General features: G+C 31.2%; 1 protein-coding gene across 8 annotated transcripts in view; it reads right to left on the reverse strand.

The window, feature by feature from the left end:
- The window catches only part of LOC107437528 (zinc finger MIZ domain-containing protein 1), a 153,289-nt gene that overhangs the window by 64,305 nt on the left and 62,207 nt on the right, over positions 1 to 26,777 (reverse strand). For all 8 annotated transcript variants that reach the window (XM_016049595.3, XM_043045722.2, XM_043045721.2 and 5 more), the window contains one exon: positions 12,104 to 12,239. In XM_016049595.3, the coding sequence (XP_015905081.2) occupies positions 12,104 to 12,150 (47 nt within the window). In that variant the 5' untranslated portion in view covers positions 12,151 to 12,239. The remainder of the gene's footprint in view (positions 1 to 12,103; positions 12,240 to 26,777) is intronic.

Genomic DNA, 26,777 nt, shown 5'->3' on the forward strand with positions numbered 1-26,777 from the left:
ATAAGTGCGTCGTAGTTTTTATTTCCTTATTTTCATTTATATGTTCAACCTAATTGATTAACTTAAATTGATTAATATTTTAATGAGGAAAAAAATCAAATGAAATGTAAACTTATGATTTCTGTTTTAAATAATGACGTAAAATTTAAAATTCGATGCTTTCTTTTGATCTTAATAAATATATATATATATAGGTATATATATTGTTATAAAACAAACAAAATCTACGAGAAGGGATTTTTTGTTGGCATAAAGAAACAAAACGCTTTTTAAAAACATTAAAAAAAAAATTACAGGCATATCTCAATTAAATTAGTTATCAAAGAGTGATACTTTCAAAATTGCATTGTACTATTTATTTATTTTTCAAATCATAACAAACTAAGTTATCGTGCGGCTCTCAGTCGATTCTTATTGGAGGATATCCTTATTTATCATTATGAACAGAATAAATAGTAACTTATTGATAATAGCGCAATAAATAGCAAATAATTAGAGATACAAATTAGTTGATCTTAGTTGATTCTTATTGGAGGATATCCTTAATTATCATTATGAACAGAATAAATAGTAATTTATTGATAGTAGCCCATTAAATAGCAATAATTAGAGATACAAATTATAAGTAATTAATTTGATATAAAAATGATTATAATACGAAGATTAGTAAAATATATTTTTTTTGAAAACTTCTTTTCAATATCTCATGTAATAAATAATATAAGGGATGTACATTTCGGTTAATAAACTATTACTAAAATATCACCCCAATTACTACACTGAAACAGTTACTTCAGATTTTCAATAACATTTCGTTAAAAAAAAATAATATATGTAAATCTTAGTAATAAAGTAAACATTTCCTGAATTCTTTCATTATTCTTTTGTAACCTACTGACCCAGGAAGTTCCCAACCAGTCCTCCCTTGAAACACACAAATAATGGACTATTTGTCGATTTCACTTTCCGCTGAACTTCGAGCCAGATCTCGGAATAATTGAATTCGGAAGGGGGGACCGTATAAAAAATAGTACTTTTGCACGTGCGGTAAGGGGAAACCAGGGAGTAGCGTCAACGAAGTGGGTGAAAGAAAAAAAAAAAAGGAATCCGAGTTTGACCGTGAGAAATAAAATTACTATTAAAAAGAGAAGTCAATGGGAAATTCACAGGAGCATACACAAATTGCAATCTTGGATTTAAAGTGAGTCTTCTTACTTTCAATGAGAGAAAACAGGTATAATCTTTCTTTTTATTTTTGTATCATAAGTGAGTCTAATTTCTATAATTCAGGATGGTCGCAAACACGGAGAGAAAGAAAGAAAAAGAAAATTTCGATTATTTCCTGAATTTATAGAATTTTCCTGATTTTTGTAATCGTGGGCTAAATTTTATTTTTAATTTTTTCATTACGTTATTTCATTCTTATCCATAAAATATATTGCAAAACTTATTACTTGTAATTAGAGTCGAAATTAAACAATTAAAAAAAAAGAAATAAAGGCCTTAGGCCAATTTTTTTTTCTCGAAAATATTGGACTTCAACGTATGTGAAACTCTGTTTTCCTGAATTTTTTTTGTGTATTTTAGTTGAATTTCATGACATTTTCCTAATTTTGCCAAATTAATAAGATTTCCTGATTTTTTCCCCGTTTAGTAGCCACCCAGTACTTACTTATTCATTATGATTATCCATCAATCAGAACAAATAATTATCCTTAATGTAAAAATTTAGAACCAATAATTCTTAATTAATAAAATTAGAAATGGGTAATAAATAAATATTACTTATATCTTAACTCTTTAAAAGCTCATTAGAAAATTTCTAATCTATTTTTCAATTCCTGCTTTTTTTTTTTTTTTTTTTTTGTTTTTTTTTTTTNTTTTTTTTTTTTTTTTTTTTTTTTTTTTCTTCTTCTTTCGTTTTTAGTTTCAATATGTTTGGGCAAAAGAGTTTTAGGTCGTTAATTGTATATTTTTAGTTAAAATTTCTGTCTTTCACAATCAGTTCCTCAAGCAAATAACTAAAACGTGTTCTCCCCAAATAAAAATTGTTCTTAACTCCACTTCATGAGGCAGAATTAAATAGCATTTTTTAGCAAGTAATTGTAACACTTTACTAAATAGTAAAATATACATAGTAAATACTTTACATAGGACATTTCATAATTCTTTTATTTTATTTCATAACCAACGTTGAACAACAGTCAACCCAATTCTGAGTTTAAAACTATCAATGTTCAACTCCGTGGCGTTGTAATTTTGAACCCAACCTAGAAGCCAAGGGAACTCCTAGATAAAGCATTGGGACATGCTTACTGGAGGACATTTCGATGGAATTAACCCGCATNTAGTTAAAATTTCTGTCTTTCACAATCAGTTACTCAAGCAAATAACTAAAACGTGTTCCCCCCCAAATAAAAATTGTTCTTAACTCCACTTCATGAGGCAGAATTAAATCGCATTTTTTTAGCAAGAAATTGTAACAATTTACTAAATAGTAAAAGATACATAGTAAATACTTTACATAGGACATTTCATAATTCTTTTATTTTATTTCATAACCAACGTTGAACAACAGTCAACCCAATTCTGAGTTTAAAACTATCAATGTTCAACTCCGTGGCGTTGTAATTTTGAACCCAACCTAGAAGCCAAGGGAACTCCTAGATAAAGCATTGGGACATGCTTACTGGAGGACATTTCCATGGAATTAACCCGCATTTGCGTTACATGGAAAGGGAAACCACGAAACCCACCCACGATTAGCCCGACGGTAAGGAGGTTCTAACCTATGTTCAGTCTACCACTATGGATATATTACGTCGGCACTGAGGTCAGTGCGAGCCGGGAGAAGAGTTCGTATCAACCTGCCACCGCTGGGATTCAAACCTGGGTCACTTCATTGGCAGGCGAACGCTCTATAACGTATTAGCATTAATTATAATTTAATAAATAATAAAATAAATAATTAATACTATTTTAAAAGAAATCATTTAATATTTACAATAACGATTGATTAATAAAATCACATTTATATAGTTGGGAAATACAAAACGAAATTTGACGCATCCCCACGCTGCGTACGACATCGAGTTATAGCTGAAAGAAAATATTTACAACTCTTACGTGAAAGTTAAAACTCTTTTCAAAAGTTGGGTGCTAGGCTGGACTTATTGAAATGATTGAATATAAAGATTTAATTTAAATTTTAGGTAAAAGATATCGTAGTACTTAATATAGCCAAGCATTCACTAATTTATTAATTTTCCTCATCGCTTGGAACTACTGTAATTGTCTATGAAATTTACAAAATATTTAAATTTAGCTTGTTAATTGTAATCGTGCTAACTGAGAAGCCTTATAATGAATGTCATGATATCTTAAATAATTTTTGTATGCAGTTGAAAATGATAATTGGAGAAAAACAATTAATCCCGACAGAAAATTCAAAAATCATGCAGACACATGATTCTTATTTTAAATTCAAGTAATCTTTATAAAAACGTTTCACGCTGGTTTAAAACGTTAAACTTGAGCTTTGTCTACTCCAAAATAGATTATATGCTTAACATTTTTATACAAAGAGTTTCCAATGAAAATTCAAAAATATGTTTCATTAATAAGAAATTAAATTCACATATTAAAATAAAAAATTGCAATCTGAATTATTAAAAAAAAAATAAGTGAAACAATTTCTTAATTAAATTAGCAGAAAAAAGAAGGTATTTTTATTGTGATACAAAAACTCACAAAACCAGTTACAAATGATTAAAAAGTAAATAATATTTTGTCTACCTCAAACAGTTAAAAGTCATAAGAGTCTAAGTATTTAGCGAACGCACTCTCACTTCTATCCCTATAATCAAGTGATGATATGGGGGCGGAAATATATTCACAATCAATCCCGGAACTACCACTAAGTTCCAGAATTAATGAAACAGGAAAGGGTTGGGAGGGAGTTACGGCTCCCAACAACACTCCCTCACTTCCACTACATACAACACCCTCCTCTTCACCCCCATGCAAAGCGGCCGGATATTGCTGCAATCCGGGAGTCCCCCCATGAAAATCAACACAGTGCACGGTATTGTGTCCGGCAGAGTCCATTAGTCCCAATCAATTGCCCCCCTCTGGCATTGTATCTAGCTCCCCTTCTCTAGGTTTGATTCTACCCCCAAAAGATCAGAGGGGGATGGATAAATTAGATGGGTGACGCAACAGATGCCTTAACCAATCAGGATGAGATCAGCCCGAGAAAAAGGGAGTACACGCAATACTCCAATTACGTTTTTTTTTTTTTTTTTTTACTCCCTCATCCTTTTTGCTCTCAACTTGGGATTCGGTCTATTATCTATATAAAAGGAAACTAAAAGGGGAAATAAAGCATATGAGTAAAAAATATACTTTTAGTATTGTGCCCGATTCTTCATTCATTTGATAAGTTATTCTTTATTCATTTTGTAATCATTTTATAACATTTGATAAAATATTTATAATTGCAACGACCACTATTAAAATAGAATTTTTTTTTAAATCTTCGTCCAAAACTAAGTCAAAAAGTAGACACAACAAATTAACCTGTTAACTGGGTATGACGAAATATTTGACTATACACGAATTACTATTGCAATGACCATGACGAAATTTTTCGTCATGAAAATTTGAAGTGTGATGATATTACAGGATAGTATTCACGCAAGTAATAACAAAAATGCCATAGAAATCTAATAAATCACCGGCGAAGAAGGCGGGACTAAAGGATTGAAACATCTTTTATTTCTGGAGAAAAAAAGAAAAAGTAGAAGAAACATAAAAAGGTATTTAATAGAAACAACTGCAAGTTTTTATCTGTTACTGATTTTGATGTTTTTTTATTTGGACTTACTCACAAGTAATTAGTCGGATTTAGAGAGAATTTTGGTTTTTTTTTCTCTCACTTAAATATAAAAACAGTATAACTATAGAATTAACGTAATGGAAGGTTTAATTTCGATTTCAAATTATGCAAAATAAATTAAAAATAAAAAAAAGAAAGAAAATTAAATTTAAAAAAAACCAGATTTGTTATTGTATTAAAACTGCTAGTGATAATTTTTTTAACGTTTGAATTGTCTTTAAAACATTACTGATATAAACTATCATTACAAATGCTTAAAAAATGAATTAAAAGTTATCACTAATAAAGTAAAAACTTATATCTTTAAAAAAAATAATTAAAAAATTAAGTACATTATTTCGCGACAGTAACGTCTTTTTGACCTTTAAAGTAACAGAAAAAAAAAAATCTATAATAATAATAAAATAAAAAAAAATATTAACTTTCAACCCCACCCGCGCAACCTGCTAAGAATAAATCCGAAAAACCCGCAGAATTTTCCCCTTCACCGTGAAATGATCCCTTTCCCCTTTCTTATTTATTCCCCAATACCTTCCCCATCTCCGATCTCATTCATGGACACTTTTTAATACAGGTAGGTATCAAAACTTACAACTGATATCCAATAATAAAAAAAGGGATTTTTAAAGGTGGGGGGAGAGAAAGATGGAAAAAAAGTTGCTCGTCCAGGCGAGTCAGTGAGCGAAAAGCGTGAGAAATGTTCTCCGCTCAGCGGAAGTAGTGCCCAGCCTCGGGGGTTCACACTTCCGGCGGGATCCACAAGCTTCCCTGCAAAAGGTCACATTCAAAACTCCCCTAAAAAGATTTTTTTTTTATTATTATAAACCTTCAAAACACTCAAAATGAATAAGGATGTTTAGAAAAAGAAATTTTTTTTTCGATTGAAGATACTGATGTAGGTGTCAAATAGAGATAATTCACAGGATTGCTACGTAAACAATTGATACTAACTCAAAATTTTACAATAAATAAAATGAGAAATAAATTGTCTTAAGTTTAGTTAATAAAAAATATTAAAATTAATTTTATTTATTATTTTTTTTACTTATAAAATAAATATCTTTTGCAGGTCTATAAAAAAGGAGCTGATAAAATAATGATTTTGAGTAAAATATTCATGAAGTTTGTATGTTAACAGAAGAAAATAAAAATTCAATGCCTTTATTTTTTGTCTAAATTGATATCGGTGGAAAGCATAAGTTCATTTATGGCCGGCGAAGTTTTTCGATGCCTTTGAAGTTAATTAGCAGATCAGTATACTCATTTAAACTACTCGCGTCATAGCGCTCGCACTCTAGGCATTTCAATAGAATCAAGGTATAGAAAGCGATGTCCTTTGATATTGAATGAGATCGAGGCAAATATTTTAGTTATAAGCTTGATTACGGTCGGGATACTCTGGTTGGTAGGGCGCTGGACTCCCGTTCGTGCAAACGGGGCGGCCGAAGACTCCTCGTGTAGTGAATGATGCACGTTAAATCTGTCGGGTCACAAAGTCTTCCATGTTCCCATAACAAATTACGCCGCTAGGGGTACTGAATAGGAGATTGATTGTTCTCCGGTTCAGGTCAAAATTACGATCTGTGGATGAATGATTGGAAGTATGAATGCTGCTGCTTGTCTAGACTTTAATTTAAAATTTTGCTCCACCGGAAAAAAGTTATTTTAGTTGTGTATTTTTGTGGTGCATAAGAAAAAAAAAACTTCTCTATTCTATCAACCTTGCTTTTCGAAAATTAATGCAGATACTTATATTACTCAATAAGGTGCTGAATCTCCAGAAATAGAGAAAACAAAAAAAGAGTTGTTTCCACATTCCGAACCAGGACACCAAAGAAGTTTTCGTCTGGGTGGTGGAATTGAGAGGTTTGGACAATTTGGAATAAAAATCACTATATAGATAAATAAACAATTACCACATCAGCATACGCTTCTACAGAATAATTTTTTCTCATGTGAGTTAGAATTTAGGAACAATTCGAATAAATTTAAACCACACTATAATCAAAGCATGATCGTGTTGCTTTATTATCCGGTTTTGGGACTGTTTAAAATTGTAATACCATTAGTAGGACAATTTCAAAGACCACACACGATTTTCTGGTCTCCACCTTTCGAAAATTGACGCGATTTACATTGCCTCGTCTTTCTCAACGCACCTGTCTATTTCCTCCCCCATTGGAACAGGAAAGATGTTCAGGTAAGAATAAAAGATAGATATAGATAAAAAAAAATTTCAGAGGTAATAATCAAATTTCAGCAAAAGAAGATTTAAGACTACTGTTAGAAATTTTAAAGCTACTGTTAGGAAAATAGTGCAAATTAAACAATTTTTGACAATAAAGCAGTTTAGTTTATAACCCTTTGATTCAGAATTTTTATGAAACACATTTTTTTTAATTATTTTGTATTAATTTAGGTCAAAATAAGTGAAAAATATTATCTCTAGCATTTTAATAGTTTATGGTTATAAAATACAGCATGAAGCACTAGGATCATCTTCTGCGTTAAAGGTAAAATGTTCAAAACATGGCTCCCTTCTAAACAATAATTTTTCAAATTTGCACTAATTTAGATTTAGAAGAATTCATCATCGAAATTTTTTCAATTTGCAAAATCAATTATTGTATTTCGAATATAAATGAAAAAGGATTTTATGTTTTAGTACAAATATATTTCTGATAATCCATTTTTTTTTTGTAACTACACTATTTTCTATAAATAAAAAATACAAAACTATTTTTTTGCTTGTAATTAGAGTGCCAGAAANGGGAAAACTTCTTAAAAGGGAACTTTTTAAGCGGGTTCCACTGTATATATATATATATATATATAAGGGACGCCGGTGTGCCATCTGCTTCAAAGGGTTAATCTTTGGGTTCTTTGTATCAAAATATGATGCAGCGGCAAATTTTAGAGACTGCTCAAAATAGACCTTACCTTTTTAATACTCAAATTGATTGAATGGTTATTTGTTTAGTAGGTCGGTTGTTAGTTGCTCATCAAAAGTTAAATACCAGATAATTTTATTCCAGTTTCTTTTTAATTGTTAATTGTTAGAAATATGTTTTGTTTTAATTTCGGATGCGTAAATAAATAAATATACGATACATTTTTTTTTACTTAAAAAATTAATTTTTATCTGTGAATCGTACAGTAGGATAACAATCAATTATTTTAATTGCTAATTTTCTTCAAAGACAAACCTCTTTCAGTGTGATACGGTTTAACTGAAAAGAATAACTCAATTTTAGACAAATGGTGGCAGTAACAAACCACCATTTGTTATGCTAAGTAACGAACACTAAACCACTGCAGTAACATTGAAATGAATTTCTCCCATAACAATTTTCGAAGTTCAAAAGTTGTCCTTTTCTTAACACCGCGTACACCAACTATTCGCAATTGTGTAAGTCTACAAAACAATGGTGTATATACACATAAATCAAAAGCCCCGCGAAATCAAGAAAAACGGCTCAGTTGCGAAAGAATTAACGTCCAATGCCCTCTAATCAACGTAATTCATATTTAAATGAAAATAAAGTGTTTTGGCGACGGAATGTTCAACTATTTCATAATGCCAAGTTCAGTGAGGCAAATCTAGAGAGGTATTTCAGCCTGCCGCAATCCTTGCAACACGCAAAAGAATTGATGCAAAGGCTCGCCAGGGTGAATAATTTTCTCGTAAATTTGGCAAGGTTTGGACAAACACCTCAGATTTTCGTTGCGAAGAAATTAAAGGACGAACAATAAGAATGAGTTAGTTGCGACTTCCCATATGGTAGGGGAAGAATTTCATAATAGGGTTTAAAAAAAAAAAAAAAAAAAAAAAAAAAATTTAATTAAAANATCACGAATTTGTACTGGTTTGATGAGAATTTTCACTTCTTTGTCGGTGATTCAAATTAATAAACAAGAAAAAAATTATGACTTCCTCCAGAATGATCAAGTTTTGGGATGAGTTTATTACGACACAACTTTGCGCCAACTAACTCGAGAGTAAATTCACGATTTCATCACACTTTGATCCAAATTGCGCCAGAACGAAGATTCAAGGCTGTGCATTTTATTTTCTAAAGTACTTTGCGATTTACACATCAGTTTAATGTAGTGTAGAAATTGTTAAAACATTAGCATTTGAAAAAGACATTCGTCTGGCAGTAACGTTTTGCTAAGCTTAAAGAACTTATCAAATTGTTTAGCTACATCGAATATGACAGTCACTAAACAATCCTGTACAATAGATATATCATAATTATCATGATCAAACTTTCGGAGCACTGATAATCATTTTGAACTAATGGGAATTTGAACTACAAAAAGTCTGTCTTTTGCTTCCCACACAACCCCCCCCCCCCCCAAAANCCCCCCCCTAATAAAAATTGGAGAATTGAATGTAAATATCTGAGTACTCGTTATTAACTTTTCCGTACCCGCGTACGGCTTTACAATTAAATGTATCTTCGACGCGATTTTAGAATGTAAGCGATGGTAGTGTATCACTCATACATAGGACAACGTAGCTTGAGGAGGACATGTTATGCTTGCTAACTAAATACCCATAAAAGGAAACAACTCTGGATTATATGTAATTGAGAGTTGAATATGTTTTGTCTTCTTTATCATTACATACCTAGCAGTGCCCAAAATGGCTAAGACAAGGCTAAGATTACATTAGACAAGGCTAACCATAAACAGTTATGGTGAAAATGCGACACGGCAACACCTGAGCTTTCTGCTTTTTCAAGTTCATTTCAAGTGTTCTTGCCGTGTATAAGATCTATAACAAGTTTATAGGTACGAATCTACGGTTCCAAGATATGTTTTATGTTATATGTTTTATCTTCTTCATCATTACATACCTAGTCGTGCCCAAAACTGCTAAAACATTCGGCAAGGATAACCATTAACAGTTTTGGTGAAAATGCCATTTTATTTTGACCTTGTACAGGCAACATCCGAGCATTCTGCCATTAACTATTTCAAGTGTATCTTGCCGTGTATAAGATCTATAACAGGTTCATAGGTTCGAATCTACGGTTCCTTGGCCTCAACCTAGGCTTGAAAATTTTAATTTCTAGTTAGCAGCCAGTGGCGATCAGGCTCTAATAACTTAATAGCCACTTCTCCTCAAACCTAACGAGTCGGTGACCATATCGATCTGTCTTTTTCATTTAATAGCCATTTTTTGCAAATATTTTTTAGCATAGATTATATTATTTTTTTTTTTAAGAAAATATGTCAGAAATCATCTACAGCTATGAAAAGTTGATTCACCAAAAATAATATAAATATATGACAAAATCAAGTTAAACATACTGACTTTAAAGAATTTTATTTAAAAATATTTGAGAGGTAAAATACATTCAATGTATACATTACAACTTTGAAATATTTCAATTGTTAAGAAATTATCCGTTCGCAGGAATTTTTCCAACAGAAATGATGGATCAAAATTTTAAATGGAGACACCGGACATTTTAATGACAATTTTGTTTTCCAGAGTCTTTCTATAAATAAATTTTCGAATAAGGTCTTGTGTTAGTATTAAGAACACCAGTACTAAATTTCGATATCTCCCCCGTACAAAACAGAGAAATATATACCTGTCATTAAAATTTATGCAGACACTAAATATTTCTTACTTTTCCAAAAATTTTTGAAAATGTGCAATTGAATGCATTGAAAAAAAATAATAATAAAACCTTCAAAACATATCTAAGTCTAGACAGATTCCGAAATGACTAGAAAATTTTCCATGCATGGTTAAGTTTAGTTTATTTGTTTATTTCAAATCGCGGTCTATAGAGTTATTGCGTGACTTAACAATAGTTACTCTTGAAATGGTTTAGCTATTATACTGATTTAAAAAAAAGAAACAGGGAAAAAAAANGTTTATAGGTACGAATCTACGGTTCCAAGATATGTTTTATGTTATATGTTTTATCTTCTTCATCATTACATACCTAGTCGTGCCCAAAACTGCTAAAACATTTGGCCAGGATAACCATTAACAGTTTTGGTGAAAATGCCATGTTACTTTCACCTCGGACGGGCGACATCTGAGCTTTCTGTCATTTCAAGTGTCCCTGCCGTGTACAAGATCTATAACATGTTTATAGGTTCGAATCTACGGTTCCAAGGTATGTTTTGTATTATACGTTTTATCTTCTTTATCATTACATACCTAGCCGTGCATAAAACTGCTAAAACATTTGGCAAGGATAACCATTAACAGTTTTAGTGAAAATGCCATGTTATCTTGACCTTGTACAGGCAACATCCGAGCATTCAGCCATTAACTATTTCAAGTGTATTTTGCAGTGTATAAGATCTATAACAGGCTCATAGGTTCGAATCTACGGTTCCTTGGCCTTAACCTAGGCCTGAAAATTTAAATTTTCAGTTAGTAGTCAGTGGCCATCAGGCTCTAACAACTTAATAGCAACTTCTTCCCAAACCTGATGAGTCGGTGACCATATCGATCTGTCCTTTTCATTTAATAGCCATTTTTTGCAATCTTTTTTTAGCACAGATTATATTATGTTTTTTTTTAAGAAAATATGTCAGAAAACATCTACAGTTATGAAAAGTTGATTCACCAAAAATAATATAAATATATGACAAAATCAAGTTAAACATACTGACTTTAAAGAATTTTATTTAAAAATATTTGGGAGGTAAAATACATTCAATGTAAACATTAAAACTTTGAAATATTTCAATTCTTAAGAAATTATTCGTCCTCAGGAATCTTTCCACCACAAATTGATGGATCAAAATTTTGAATAGAGTCTTTCTATAAATAAATTTTCGAATAAGGGCTTGTGTTAGTATTAAGAACACCAGTACTAAATTTCCATATCTCCCCCTTACAAAACAAAGAAATATATAGCTGTCATTAAAATTTATGCAGACACTAAATGTTTCTTACTTTTCCAAAAAATTTTGAAAATGTGCAATTGAATGCATTGAAAAAAATAATAAAACCTTCAAAACATATCTAAGTCTAGACAGATTCCGAAATGACTAGAAAATTTTCCATGCATGGTTAAGTTTAGTTTATTTGTTTATTTCAAATCGCGGTCTATAGAGTTATTGCGTGACTTAACAATAGTTACTCTTGAAATGGTTTCGCTATTATACTGATTTAAAAAAAAGAAACAGGGAAAAAAAAAGGAGAGAAAACAAAACATGGAGGCTTACCCATGGTGGGGGTGGCCCATATGGGGCCTATTCATCGTTTGATGCATAGTTAAATTTTGTGGGATTTACTTCTTCCGGCCCCTCTGATGACGTAACAGTAGAAGCCGGCACCAATTTTCACACCAAGCCAAAAGTCCTGTAAAAAAAAAAGTTAACCTAAATTAATATCATTTTGAGAAATTCATATATGAAACATTAATCGAAACTTCTTATGAAATTATTAATAACTACTCAAAATTTTGTGAATGGAAATGGTTTCGGAATTTGTAACTCATTGCCTAAAATTTTCTGTTTTTAAGCATCTGTTAAGCTCATATAAGTAGACATGAATTTTTACCTTGAAATCTGGCTCTTTTTGTCAGGGTACTGATTTTTGAGGGGGGGAAAAAACTTATCCATAGACAATTCCATAGAAGCTCAAATATGGGCTGAGAAATGGTTCTCATTTCATTCAGATATAGTCAAACTCAATGAGTGAGAGTACTAATTTAACAAGATCCCGGATGTAGGGAGGAGTTAATAACCAAGAAATTCTTAAAAATTTTATTTGATCCATCCGGGAAAAAAAATTCATCTATGTGTAGCTAATTCATTTCCTTCAACAGGATTAAAAAACAGTTCCCTTTAGTTTAATTTGTTCAAAAACAGTAACTCACAAGAAAACCCAACCATACTTATTTTATTTCGACTTGGAATAAACGATCTATTTATCGTATGGATATGGTTGGAGTCTCCTTAACTAACAAAATAGGAGTGTGAATTGTTATTGTTTCATAATAAAGATTAATAGAAAGGCTGTTGTATATCGAGGGTGAATATAAATGCTGATATAAATAAAGATAACACTAATAATATAGTTGACACAAAACATCACTTAAATAATCATAATATAATGTGTCCCATTGCTGTCGGATTTAGAGGCAAATTTTTATGGTATTTCTCTCAGTGTATGTACTACCATAAATCCCGATTATTTTTGCACAAAGTTGCATGGCCCAACTGCACAAAGTTGCAGTTGCATGGTCTAAAATACATCATATAAGAACACAAATATACCGTGAAACGATCACATGGCTCGGAGATTCATCCATGTCCTATATTACGTTACTGAAATTTTTTGGAAGAGTAAGCAAGGTGCGTAGCCAAATTATTCAAGAAAAAATGGTTGGTTGGTGTCGTATCCTCTGTAGAATCATATTTCATGGTGTGCTTGAATCTTTTAAGCACTTTTCAAGCACTCAAAAGCACTCAAGCACTTTTCAAGCACCTTTTAAGCACTTTTCAAGCACTCAAGTAATATTTTTAAGCACTTCACTTTTTAAAAACGCTAAGCACCCTGGTAAGGTGTAGTTCTGAGAAAAAGAACAAACAGGGTGATCCCTAATGGCTGCCCTATTTTTTTATACCTAGTCAAAAATTAAATTAAAAAAATTACGCAACTTAGGGGTCTCATATAATATATTCAAGCATGGAAGAAACAGAAAAGCTACTGTAGTTTAAAGGACCATTAGTGAGGATTGCAGGATTGAAAACATTAATGTATGTTTGATTGCCGAAAAAAATCTGATGAGTTAAAAAGCGACTGTTACAGACACTTACAAATACTAAGAAACTGTTTTGACCTCAAAAAATGATTCATTTTGACTCATTTCACCTTCTTTGCTAGTGATTTGAGAGCATTAATTTCCTGTCTTTAAAATGTATACTTTTTTTTAAATTTCATTTTTGAAATGGAATCTAAAATATACACTAAGGGCAGCGATAATGGAACATCCTGTATCTTTGGAATTCATTTAAGTATAGTTTTTATCAATGAGTGTCATCTTGAATCCTTGCTCAAAATGATTAAGAACCGGTAGAACCCTTCTCACAATTCGACCAAAATAACATTCAATGCTCTAAAAATATTAAAATTTGGCGCGCCTTTTGAAAAAAAAAATAATTTTCTTAAAAAAATTTTTTTAAGGAATAACGGTTTGGAAAAATGTGTTCACATTCTCAGAGGAAATTATTAAGTCTTTTTCAAGTATACGAGGAAAAGTGATAAATCTCCAGGAAGAGATTGAAAAGCCTTCACCAATCATGTGGGTGTCTCCCGCGGACAAGCAAATAAAAGTCGCTGCCAAACCTCGACTTTCAAACCACAGCATCATTATATTTAGAGCCATCGCCAAGAAACAGGCGTCGCCGAAGTTGGCGGCATACTTCAGAAAGAGAGCCCAACATTTAAATCTTTGTCGTATTAAGAAATAAGTTTGTTTTCTGGCACAAGACTTTTACGCGAAGAGAGTTGAGCGAAAGAGGATGAGGATTTATAGTTGTTGACTCGCAGTCAGATTTATTTTCGCCTCCTATTTTTTGCCGAGAAAAAAAAGTTCAAAAAATACAAACTGAAGGAGTAGTAAGTTGTCCCCACGAAAAGAATTTTATCAATTTGGTAGTCGTAAAACACTCAGTGCCCAGCAGAAAGGTGGCTTCATTTTTTTTTTTATTCCCTTCTTCAGCGATGCTCCATAAATTCGTTTTTGACCGTTATTTCCTGAACAAAAGTGGCAACAGTTATTGTGGAGATTTCTTGAGAGCTTTTCCAATTTTTTTTTTTAGCCACTGCGACAAAATGTTTCTTTTTTTTTCTCTCTCCTCTTTTCTTATCTGATAGATATAGATTTAGAAATTCATAGCGAAAGTGTACCCCCGAGACAGCTTCGAAAATTTGATTTTTCTTAAAAAAGGACTTCGCCCAGTGATATTTATTGCATTTTAGCAAAATCGCCGACTTGTCATGAAATACATTGAAGTAAAGTTTTCACAGACAAGGACATTGCTATAAGTAAGATACATCAAAGGCATGTTTAGTAGTAAGTGAATTATCACCTTACTACATCATATAAGAGATCCAACAAAAACTTAACGAAATGATTTTTTGACAAGTTAGAAAAAGTTGTATGCACGTGTGAGAAACCAATGTCTGGTAGGAATGAAATATTATTTTTGAAAAATAGAGAAAAAATAATGATGATTTTTCTTTTATAACATCATTTGAAAACATAATATCAACCAATCTTAAATTTTCAAGTCATAATTCTTTAAGAGGCTCTTCCTCTCTTGACAGAACTCAGGCTTCGAAGGGGTGGAGACGGGTAGGGAAGGGAAAATTCTAAATATGCATTTAATCCTTTTTATTTAATTTTCACAAATAAACTAACGTCGAATACTTACTCTATTTGACAGTATATTTCCATACATATTAAATACAAGACCGAAATAACATGAATGGCAGGACGCTGGACTCACGCTTGTGAGAACGGGAGTTCGAATCCAGCCGGCCGTGTAGTAAATGGTGACTGGTGCACGTTAAATTTGTCGGGTCACAATTTCCCCCATGTTCCCATGACAAATCAATACCACTAGGGGTACTGAGTTGAAAATTCATCGTTCTCTGGTTCAGGTCAAAATAACGATCTGTGGATGAGTGAATGGATATATGAATGGGTCCGCCCTATAAATGAGTGTGACGTATGGGTGTAGCAGAAGTCGAATTCTTGGCCACAGATGGCGCTACTAGAAAAATTATTGATAAATATCTTTGTTTTTATGCAATTAACGTTAAAAAAAATATTTTTTTTAGCGTCCCTCAAATTGGTTTCATCAGTTCGAACTGCAATAAAATTAGATTTTAAAAGTTGAGAAGTGTGCAGTTTTAAATTACTGACTCAAAACCACAAATCGCATCATTTTATTGCTTTAAAAATTTGACAGAAAAAAATTTGTAAAAGCCCTTAAAATTATCAAACTCATATTTCTTCTAATCTAATAAAACGACCTCTTTTCTTTTCTACCTTTTTGAAAGGTATTGTGCTGTCCAATAATACTATATCGTCAAAAATTTGTAAATTAGAAAAAGATAAGCAAGCCATACCGCGGTAGAAAATTTTCGTCGCAAATTCTCTTCCTCTTTTATTAATAATTTAAAATGTCGAATTAATTATTTTTCGAGAGATATGCGAATGTAAGCACTTTATTCAAAAAACAAAAACAAAATAAAACATTACAACTCGTGTCACAATCACACTTGTCCATATAAGTACATCAATTGTCACAGTTCTGCCCAACCCAGTGACGAAGAAACTCATAAATTCCTCCAATTTGACCTCAGTTTATTTATCTTGTTCTCAAGAGTATGGGGGTGCTCTAAAAATGGGAGGAGGTAAAGAAGGGTCGCGTCCCCTCCTTTTCTTCGAAGCACGTGCTACGGAATGCAGGGTTGACAGACTAAAAGCAGAGATACTTTGCCAAGAAACGCGCAAATTTTCGGCCAATTTAGCCGCCAAGCAAGCGTTAGATCTGCCTCTTCTACCATCATCCTTCCTGTTAGGGCGAACATAAATCTCCGATTGTTTAAAGCTCTAAGATTCTTTTTTTGCACCTCATTTTTTTTTTCTCAACTAAACACTTTACTTGCCTCGGTTACATTTCGCAGATGATCTTGGATGACGAATCAGTTACATTATTTACAGACGCAAGCTGCTTGTATAAAATGATAAGATGACAACCGCCATACAATTTATAGGAGACTAAATAGTTACGAAAGCCCAATGGGAATACTATTTTTTTATTTGAAGAAATAAATTTTAAAAAATATATGAAAAATAAAATGAAAATTCAAAATTTTAAAATTTAAAAAAAAAAAAAATTGCGTTTAAAAAGTTTAATTTGTCTAGTAATCTTCGTTCGTTTGCGTTCACACTGCGATTTTGTTATTTAAGAATACATAATTCAAATAGTTATAATAGAATTAAAAATTTGTAGCAATCTTATTATTCTATTAACTATTATTAAACTAAATAATTATAAATTATCATAAACTTTTATGTTGTGAGTGAATTTATCGTTGGGCAAACGAGTTTCATAATTGTGTGCAAAAAGTTTTTAAATCTGTGTAAAAAGACGGTAAGGCACTTTTGAGAAAGGACATAATTTTGGAATTTCAAAAGCCGATAAATATATTTTTCGTTTTCAACTGTTTTTTATTTTATTATTTTTATATTAACTTTTTGTACAAAACAAAACCATTCATAGGAATTTCAAAAATTTCATTCCCGTTCTAAATTCGTTATTCACAAAGCAATGTAGAATACTCATTCGCTTATTATATACGGTTTCTTCGCAGGCTGATCAAAGTGGTCACCCACACGTTCACTGACCTCAACCAATTATGCTTGACATCGTTGATCTATAAGAAAACCGCGTCTTACGATCAGTCAGGCCATTGTGAACCCCACAAAAAAATTTGATGATCTAAGTGTTTTATTCTTTCAATGTTGGAAAGTTAAAGAATTTCTTCAAAACATTAAAAAACAACGATAATTAAAAGTATTTAAAAAAAAAAATTTACATTGTAAGGAGTACTTTTGACCCATATTGAAAAAGAAAAAGCATATTTTTTAATCTAGGCCTGCATATGATACAGTCTATTATTTTCTTTATTACAATTCTTGGCAATGAAGAAATAAAACTTTGAAAAATATCTAATGTCTATCTTTTATTTAAGATTTTTATGCGGAAAAGACATCTGAAAATGGCGCAAAACGTTAATATGTAGAAAAGCCACAGTTTAGAAAAATCAAAAGCGTTCGTGGTCTAATTTTTAAAATATTTAAAAACTTATTTCAATTCTGAATTATCTAGGCTCTAAAAATGGCTATATCTAGGTAAAAAATGAGAATAAGGTATTGATTATAATAATTTTCACCTAAGAGGAAAAATTATTCACAGCAAGATGGTATATATAGTTTAAAATTATAGCTTTGCTTTAGCGTAAGGGTATTTTTTTTAAAAAAAATCTTTCTTGACAAAAATTAGTTCAAAAAATAATAATTAAAAAAAAAGAAGAAAAATAATAATAATAATAATAAAAATAAAAATNAAAAAAAAAAAAAAAAAAAAAAAAAAAAAAAAAAAAAAAAAAAAAAAAAAAAACAGGTTTATATTTAGCCAAAGTTTAAAGAAACTCGCCAAAAGACGATAATCTCCTCAAATCATAAACCCAATTGCTTACGATTCCCAAACAGATTCAACAAGAAGAATGACACAAACAACAATTTTGCCGGCCCCCCTTCTCTAAGGGGACTTTCCTGAACTCTCTAGAACTCCCTGGGTAAAAGACTCCTTAAATTAGAAATCTAGCAGCTGAGAGGGCATGGGGGTCATGTTCGCAAAACAGGGCTAATTTGAGATAAAAGACTGCACCCCCTCCCACTGGAAATGTCTACTAATTTTTTCGGAATGAATGACCTCCCACTATGTTCATATTGAGCAGTGGTAAAATTGAAAGACAATTAATACAAATGACTCTGAAAATACATTAAAAAAGATTGAGTGTGTAAATACATCAAGATTTTTTTTTCGGTGGGTTTTTACGAATGGAATAGTAATGATTGTAGCGGAAAAGCTACCGAAAAAGGAAAGATAAGTAACATAAAATTGTATTAGCAGTTATACAATATGATTTTCAAGTGTATATAAAAATTTTATAATTATATAAATGTGTGAATCTACTATATTTTTTATTTAATTTACTAACAAAAATATTATATTATAATTAAATAATTATCAAATGTGACGTAAGCATAATTTTTGGAACTTGGTCTCCCTTCCTCCCTTGTCAGTAAAAACTCTCACCCCCCTTCTGATTTTTGTTTTAATTTTCATTTTCACAGCAATATTCTAATTTTAGCATTTTTTTAAAAAAAAATTTAGTAGAATATTCTAATGGAATTTTATGTTCAAAACTGTAACCACTGAAACTCTTCAAATTAATTTTTTCCAATTTTTTGTTTCCCTAAATTAATTTTTTTACACGTTTATTTATTTATTTTTGTTACATTTTGTATTTCGTTTCTTAAGAAAATTCCGAAAAATCAAGGAATTTTAAGGTCTGAAGTAAGCAGTACTCATACCTAACTTTCTCCTTGTCAACAAAAATAAGCAAATTGCAAAAAATAAGCAAATCCCAGCTCACATAAGATTTTAACAACCCCCAACTAATCAGTTTAACTCAAGACGTAAATAAATTATTTTCAACTTAGGTTGGTGTAAGTTAGAAATCAAATTGTCGCGGATAATATGACAGGCAGGAGATTTTTTTTTAAAAAAGTTTCATTTTCATAGTAGACGAAAAACTATAAAAGGGACATTTTTTTCACAAATAGGGATTTTATCCAATAGTTGCTACCAGCTTTATTCAAAATGCCAGTCTAAACGGACAACTGCTTAACTAAATTCAAATAAAAATGGAAAACATTTAATTTAAATCAGATTCAAAATGAAAATCTTTTTTTTTTTGAAAATTATATTTCAATTCAAAAACCATTTAAATAAACGCAATGACAAATGAAAAATCTATCACATTTTAAACCAAGATCTCCAAGCAATTACATGAACCTATTCATAACGTCAACAGTGATAATAATTAAAAGAAGAAAAGAAAAAAAAAGACACTGGATCGTGCCAAGTGTCAAAGCTGTTGAAAGGTAATTCAAACAACAAATTGGCGCTTATGTAATGACGACCCTAAACAACATCGCCAACATTCCGAAACAAGCAGTGAAGAAGGATTAGTAAATCGCAAAACACATCGGCTTTCCTGCCGGACATGCCGCCACCCATGCGTGGAGCGGCCGGATAAATCACTCGTCGCCCCCCAGTTCTCAACTCTCATATTATTACCACCACCAGGGTGGATGATATGAGGGGCGATTTCAGTTCTCCATGGTAGGGGGCGACATCAAACTAATAATTGATTCTTCTTGCGTCAGTTCCGTCATTATTAACTTCGCTCACCCGAAACAACAGAGAAAAACGGACGTCCATTTGCACCAATGGTTTTAAATTTTCTTCACTCCTGTAAGTTGAGTTCCATGTTATCATTATTATCATGAATTTTCTCGTAGAGATAAATTTCAGGACTTTGGGAAAAAATAGTTAAGGATTTGGATAAAGACACAGCCTTAAAATAAGCAAATCTGGTGATAAGCAAAACACAATTTTTAGGACTCCGAATGGTTTGTTATGGTACTCTGCAGTATCGTATTGCATTGCGTCTTAAAATAAAAATCTAGATTTCTTTATACAATCGTGTTTACATAAATGCAATGTTTGGACAAATGCAACTTGAAAAATTCGATATGACTTCTGAAAGTGCATATGCATAACTTTTTTATAAACAACGGAATCAGCTCAGTATAGAGAATAATGATCTAAATTTTTTCTTTCTAATTTATGGCTTTACAAAACTCATCGTTTGCTAGTTACATTTCTGAACTACGAATAGACTATGGTGTTTTACCATGGTGGCAACTGTTCATGCTCACGTTTTGACTTTCATATCCATGCGTTTCTATATGGACGAGACGATGGGGCTTGTACAAAAGAAAAGTTAAGTGGAAGGTCTTAAGTGACATTTAAAATAATAATAACAATAATAATGGAGTTACTCGAAGAAAGATCTTATTTAACATTTATTAACTTTGCTAAGTTGTTAAATCTCGAATAAGTCAGTGGATAAAGGTACTAAGTGATGGTCATTAAGTAGAAGAAGGTTCCTAGTGCATTTGATAACAAAATCCTTAGGAAACCTATTTATTGGTAGCAAATTAAAACTTTAAGAATGCGAACGGCTATGCCGCAAACAGTATGAGAATGTCAAGATTTACCGATTTTATTAATTGGAAGTTTGCAGACTGATGATACAGAATCGTCATTTACAATTGTCAACGAATAACCTTAAAAGCTAATTTACAAAAAATTTGCTTCCTAACTAATTTACACGGCATTTAGAGCATTCATTCACACTGCTCCTTTAAAACAAAATATCGCACTTCTTTTCATAAAAAAAAAACTTTTAAAGACCACAAAAATGAATTCTATGTTTATTTATTTTCTTAGAAGTAGCATTTGACATAATATAATACGTCAAATAAAGAAATATGTATGAGTTAAAAAATATGTTTAATTACAATTAACATTTTTTGAAATAGCCAAGCACAATAAATAAAAAATCAGGATATTTAATAATAAATCAATAAAAAACGCATTAATGAGTCACAATATATCAATGTGTTTAGATTTAAAGGGATAGTATTTTTTCCACTTTAGTACGAAGCTTTAATTCGACATGTATTAAAGGGAAGAGGCTTCAAGCGTTATTTTCGAAACACTTTACTATAATTTTTCATAAGAAACAGAATGCAAAGAACATATCGAAATATAGAACCGAAATTATTTATAAATTTGCCACCCTCTGAAAGAGAGATAAGTTCTAGAAGATGGGGATCAAATAGAAACAGAAGAATAGAAACGTCAGTCTCAGGCACCCTTCAACTCCCGAATCCTCTCATCTATAATTACGCAGATTGAGTTACGGAATATGTTCTCGGAAAGGAAGATGTACACCCTCGCGGAATTTTTGAGACCTCCGAAATAGTCATCAGCACGGGAATATGTCATAAATTCGAATGTGCTCGCAACACGGGAGAAAGTATTCGAAAACAAGGCCTTTCCTCCACAATCTATTTTGGATGCCAAGGGAGGACCCCTCAGAAGAAAAAAAAATCTTTCCTTCTCTCGGCACACGTGCGGCCCCGCAAATGCACTTAGAGCAAGAAAAACTCTTAAAAGGGGCCCCATCGCCGAGCTCACTGAGAGAGTGGAAAGGAGAAGGAAGAAAAAAAGTTGAGAATTTTTTGGAGAATTTGGAAGGCGACACAAAAACGTTTTAGGTCGAACTGGGGTCACATGTTGCATCCCGTGGGCCGTGAGAGGCAGGGCCAAAGAATATCTGTAAGTGACGACAGACTCTCATCGGCGAAATCTTATCCAAAAGATCCGACAAAAATAAGATACTTGGACGCCATTTTTGTGCAGAATTATGGCATCGATGTCGGTATTTGAGTATCGTATTATTGAACAATTCTTCCTACACTTTTTGAAAGGTAGGAGTGAATGTGACAATCGTCAATCCTTTAGGGACGTCCAAATTATTAATTACCTGGACATTCTAAGTTATGAGAAGCTCTAAGCGATGCAAAACGTATTACGCATCGCTAGAAAATGGATGCTAATAAAGATACTTTGACGCCATTTTTGAGCTGAGATCGAGAGAACATAGATTGATAAAACATATTAATTCCTCTACACATTTTTATGTTTAGAGTAAATGCGACTATCATCAACCACCAACCAGACACGTGCGTATTACGAATTACCTGAACATTCTAGATTTGCAAAAACTTGAAAAACGTTTTAAGTACCATTAGTGAAGCTACCATATTTAAGATCCGAGAGTTAAAATTTTTATTTTAATTTTAGTGCAGCATAAGATTACAAAACAGAAGCAATAAGATTCAAATGTATTAAATGAAAATGGTAACCTACTAATAAAAAATTCTGAACAAGAAGGGTTCGAGCAAGTAACCATAGGAGCGAAACAACTTGACAGAAGTTAGATGTTAGACATGAATTAGTTTAAAATGCATGAATTTTGATAAGCAGTGCGTCAAAAACAAGCCACATTTTAAGTCAGGCTCACACACATATCTAGTTAAAAAATTACTTTAATATTCAGTTATGAAGTGCATTCAATTCTAAGATCTATTTAGATTAGGCAGATTAATAGTTGAACAATTAAGGCATGTTAATTGCGTTTTTTTCCCCCAACAGATAAAATCCCTACTTAAATACTTTGTCTTTCATTTAAAGTTTTTTTTATTTTTGATCTTAATATTTATTATTTAGTTCGGTAGGAATATTTTTTTACATATATTGCAATTGCCATTATGAAAAATATTCCTACCGATTTTCGAGGCAAACTATTGATTTTATCGATGATTTAACATTCTTCTGCAACTGATGAATATTATAAATTAATATTTATAATTCGAAAATGAAAAAAAAAATTAAATTTCACTTAATTGTTATTTTTTTAAGATGAAATTTTTTTTTGGAGGAGTAAGCATAAACTTGAAAGGGAGTGACTACTTACTATTTCACGACTTGTATTTTACTTACTAATTAAAGAGATTAAACAACGTCGAAAAATGTACTTGCATAATTTAAAGCTGTAATTTAGAAATAAAATGCGTCTAAATAATTCTATACACGCGTTACTTCAATATATTTCTAAGACTATTTTTAAAAGAATAAACCTATAATAACGATTTTATTTCTTTGAGTCAAATTTAGATATCTAAAATTTGTGAACAAATATGGCGGACGCTATTGGGGCGTGTGAAAATAAAAGGGATTGAAAAAGAGAGAGAGAGAGAGCATCGCCTTGTCTATGTGCGTCTGTTTTTCCCACAACACTTGAGAGGCCCACTAAAGGTGGACTGCCGCCCGCGCAATGTGACGCAACTCCCCTCTCCTTTCTGGCGCATTTTTTAACTTATTTTTATCGAAACGAGGCCAAATTAGGAATGTAACTTTTTTCTCACAAATTCGAACTACAGAACTCTGAGAAAAATACTTACTAAATGACAAGCAAGAAAGAGTCCAGGTATCCCTACAATTTAAAGGGCCCACCGCTTTCGCTCAATGTATGATCTAACTGAACTATTTAATTTCACGAGAGAGATCATAAATCTACAAAATAAAATTTACCGATAAAAGTGGTATTAATTCAACAACAAATTAAAATGATTTATTGTGTTTTTGGCGAAACGTAGATGAAAAGTTAAGTTATTGAGATTTTGAAAGTTTTCAGTTCTCTCAGTTTACAAAAAAGAAAAAAAAATGTAGGTAATAATCGTCTCTTAACCTAGAACATTAATTTATTCCTTCAAATCAATAATGGTTAAAGCAGTTTTAAATTTAAAAAAATTCCTTACCTTTACCTCAACCTTTTTTTTTTGTGGCGGCACACTTTTAACGATTTCGAAATTTGACGGCACAAAATGAAAAAAATTGGTTTAAAAATTTTTTACTTACCTATAATACACTGTGTTAAATAGTTTGAGATAATAATTTTGAATGTGAAATAAAATAATATGTACTACAAAAGCACGTTTATTAAGGGATTAATTATTTCTTATGACTAATTTTTAGTTAGTTAGTAACAGTTATTTATTTTTTTGCTAGCTATTAATTGTTAGCTTGCTTTCTATAGTTATTATCTGTTCGTTTTTTTTATATTAATTCTTATTTTTTTGCGATTTCTTGTAAACTAGTATATTTGCTAATTATTAATTGTTAGATTATTTTTTGTTAGTTATCCTTTGTTAATTTGTTTTTATAACTATTTATTGCCTTGCTCACTTTAATGCTCAGTTTTTATTTCCGTTTGAAAGTTAATATTTAGCTTACTTTCCTTTGTTAATTAATGATTTTAATAGTCATTAAATTTCCTACCTATAATTTCAAAATTTTTTAAAATTGTCAAAGACAATTTAAACACTTCCTTCTTATTCTAAATTATATTAAGATTGTCTGAGACAAGTATATATATACACACTTTTTTTTTAAATTTAATCTTTACTCGTAATAAAAAAAGCATTATAATTTTTATTGTATCATTTCCAATATTTGGCGGCACAGTGGGAGAGAATCACTGCTCTAGATGTCTCCACAATGGCGAAAGTTGGTGTTTTTAATTCAATAAAAGTTAGTTACTTTTAAAAAAAGTTTTATGAGGCCTTTGAAATATTAAGCAAGCCTGTTTTAAGCAATTTTTGACACTCACTCCCAGGTAAGCATAACATACACGAGCACGCGAAAGCTGTTCTTAAAAAATTGGACACCACCACGAAAAATTTAAAAAATTTTTTTTAATATAACTCATTATATAAAAAAAGATAATGATGAATTTTTAAAAAATTGGTCAGAATTTTTAAATTTAACTATGTAGTCGATTTTAGAAAATTCGGATACAACAGAAAATGTGGCAAGTCAGTAATTAGTACAGTACAGAACCCATTATCCGGAAATCAGAAAATCGGAAAACCAAAAAACCGGAACGAAATTCAATAAATTTCTCCGCCATTTTAAAAAAAAATTTTTTTTTTCCTCATAAGATTTCAGGATTTTTCTTTCTTTTTTGAAAGATGTTTACCTTACCATCATTTTGGAAATAATCATTAGTGTATTACTTTATCGTTTTTTCTTCTTTTTAAGATTATTTCCAACTATTTTTGTTTTTTTTAGTTGGGTTAAAACGGTTTTTTGTATCGATTCAGAAAACCGGAAAAATCAGTTATCCGGAATAGCGATGGTCCCGATCGTTCCGGATAATTGGTTCCCTACTGTATTATCTTCAAAAAACTATCAAATTTAAAGAAATATATGGCGGCATGTATAATAATCACTATAGAATACAGTGTATAAAAATTAAAAGACTAAAATAATCAGTGATAATCAAACACATTTTAACAAAATTAGGTGCGACGAAAGGGTTTGGAACTAATTATAAGAGTAAATAGATAGCTTGCAGAAAGTCGCAATACATATACTTTTATTTTAAATTAAAAAAATCTCTAAATGTGATTTTAAATCGAATTTTTTGGTTATACCTTTTTTTCCATTTTTAAAAAGAATTGAAAAAGATGCGATTTTTACGCCCTCTTTAAGCCTTCCTACCCCTTTTTTAGCATAAGTAACCAAATCAGTAACATATCTCCTCCTATTACGCAATATTTAAACAGCCCCTATACAATAAATAAACAGAAAAGAAAAGATACCATTGATACCAAGATCTGTGTTAAATTAGCAATACGGAGAACACCCCTTTTTTACACAACTGACCACTGAGAGGGTGAAACATCAATATTATTTTTAAGTGAAGTTGTCCAAAATTAGACGTTGATGCTGCGTTGATTGCCGGCATTTAAGCAATAACGGTTTGCAGATTGTCAGGAGAACTGTTTTAAAGCTTCCGGTTGCATTTACTAAAGTGACAACTTTAGAACGGAACCAATAAATTTAACAGAGATTACGAACTGTCGCTAGAGGTTTTTAATTTTATTACCTTGTTTAAAATGAGAGAAATAATCTTCACGTCATAATTACTAGAGTTTGAAGAGTACGGAACGTGTGTAAATAATATACTTTTTATTGGCACACATAAAATGTTTTTTATTTTATTTTCATCACTGTGAGAAGTTTGTTAAGAACATAAAGGGGGGAGGGAGACACTTACACACGCAAAGACAACTTTCTGATTCTGTGGTTATAAATGTGAAGGTGATGCAAGTGTGGTGACCCCGCTGGATATAAAAAAATTTTTAGCAGTTCAATATGTAACTTTTTAAGAAAATGTACATAAGTTATTGGTGGTTAACTTATCCTACATACGTTTTGGGATTAATAAGTTGAATAAAAATAAAATCCACTTTTTCATAAATAATAATCCCGACCATAATTATTATAATAATAAATGAATAAATATTGATACAAAAATAATTAAATAAAGCGCAAAAAGAACACCAGCTAGGAGACAGCTGTCATTTTCTTTTAAAAAAAATAATTAAATAAATAAAATAGCAATAGAATAATAGATATCACAAATTTGTTTTTTTTTTTTCTTTTTTAATGTACTGAAAATTTACTATATTTAATATATATAAAGATCTCGTTCTTTATTTTTATATTCTATTTTCTGTAAAGGAAAGATTATTATACAATA

The sequence above is a fragment of the Parasteatoda tepidariorum genome, chromosome 10 (genome assembly GCF_043381705.1).
Source record: "Parasteatoda tepidariorum isolate YZ-2023 chromosome 10, CAS_Ptep_4.0, whole genome shotgun sequence".
NCBI lineage: Eukaryota > Metazoa > Arthropoda > Arachnida > Araneae > Theridiidae > Parasteatoda > Parasteatoda tepidariorum.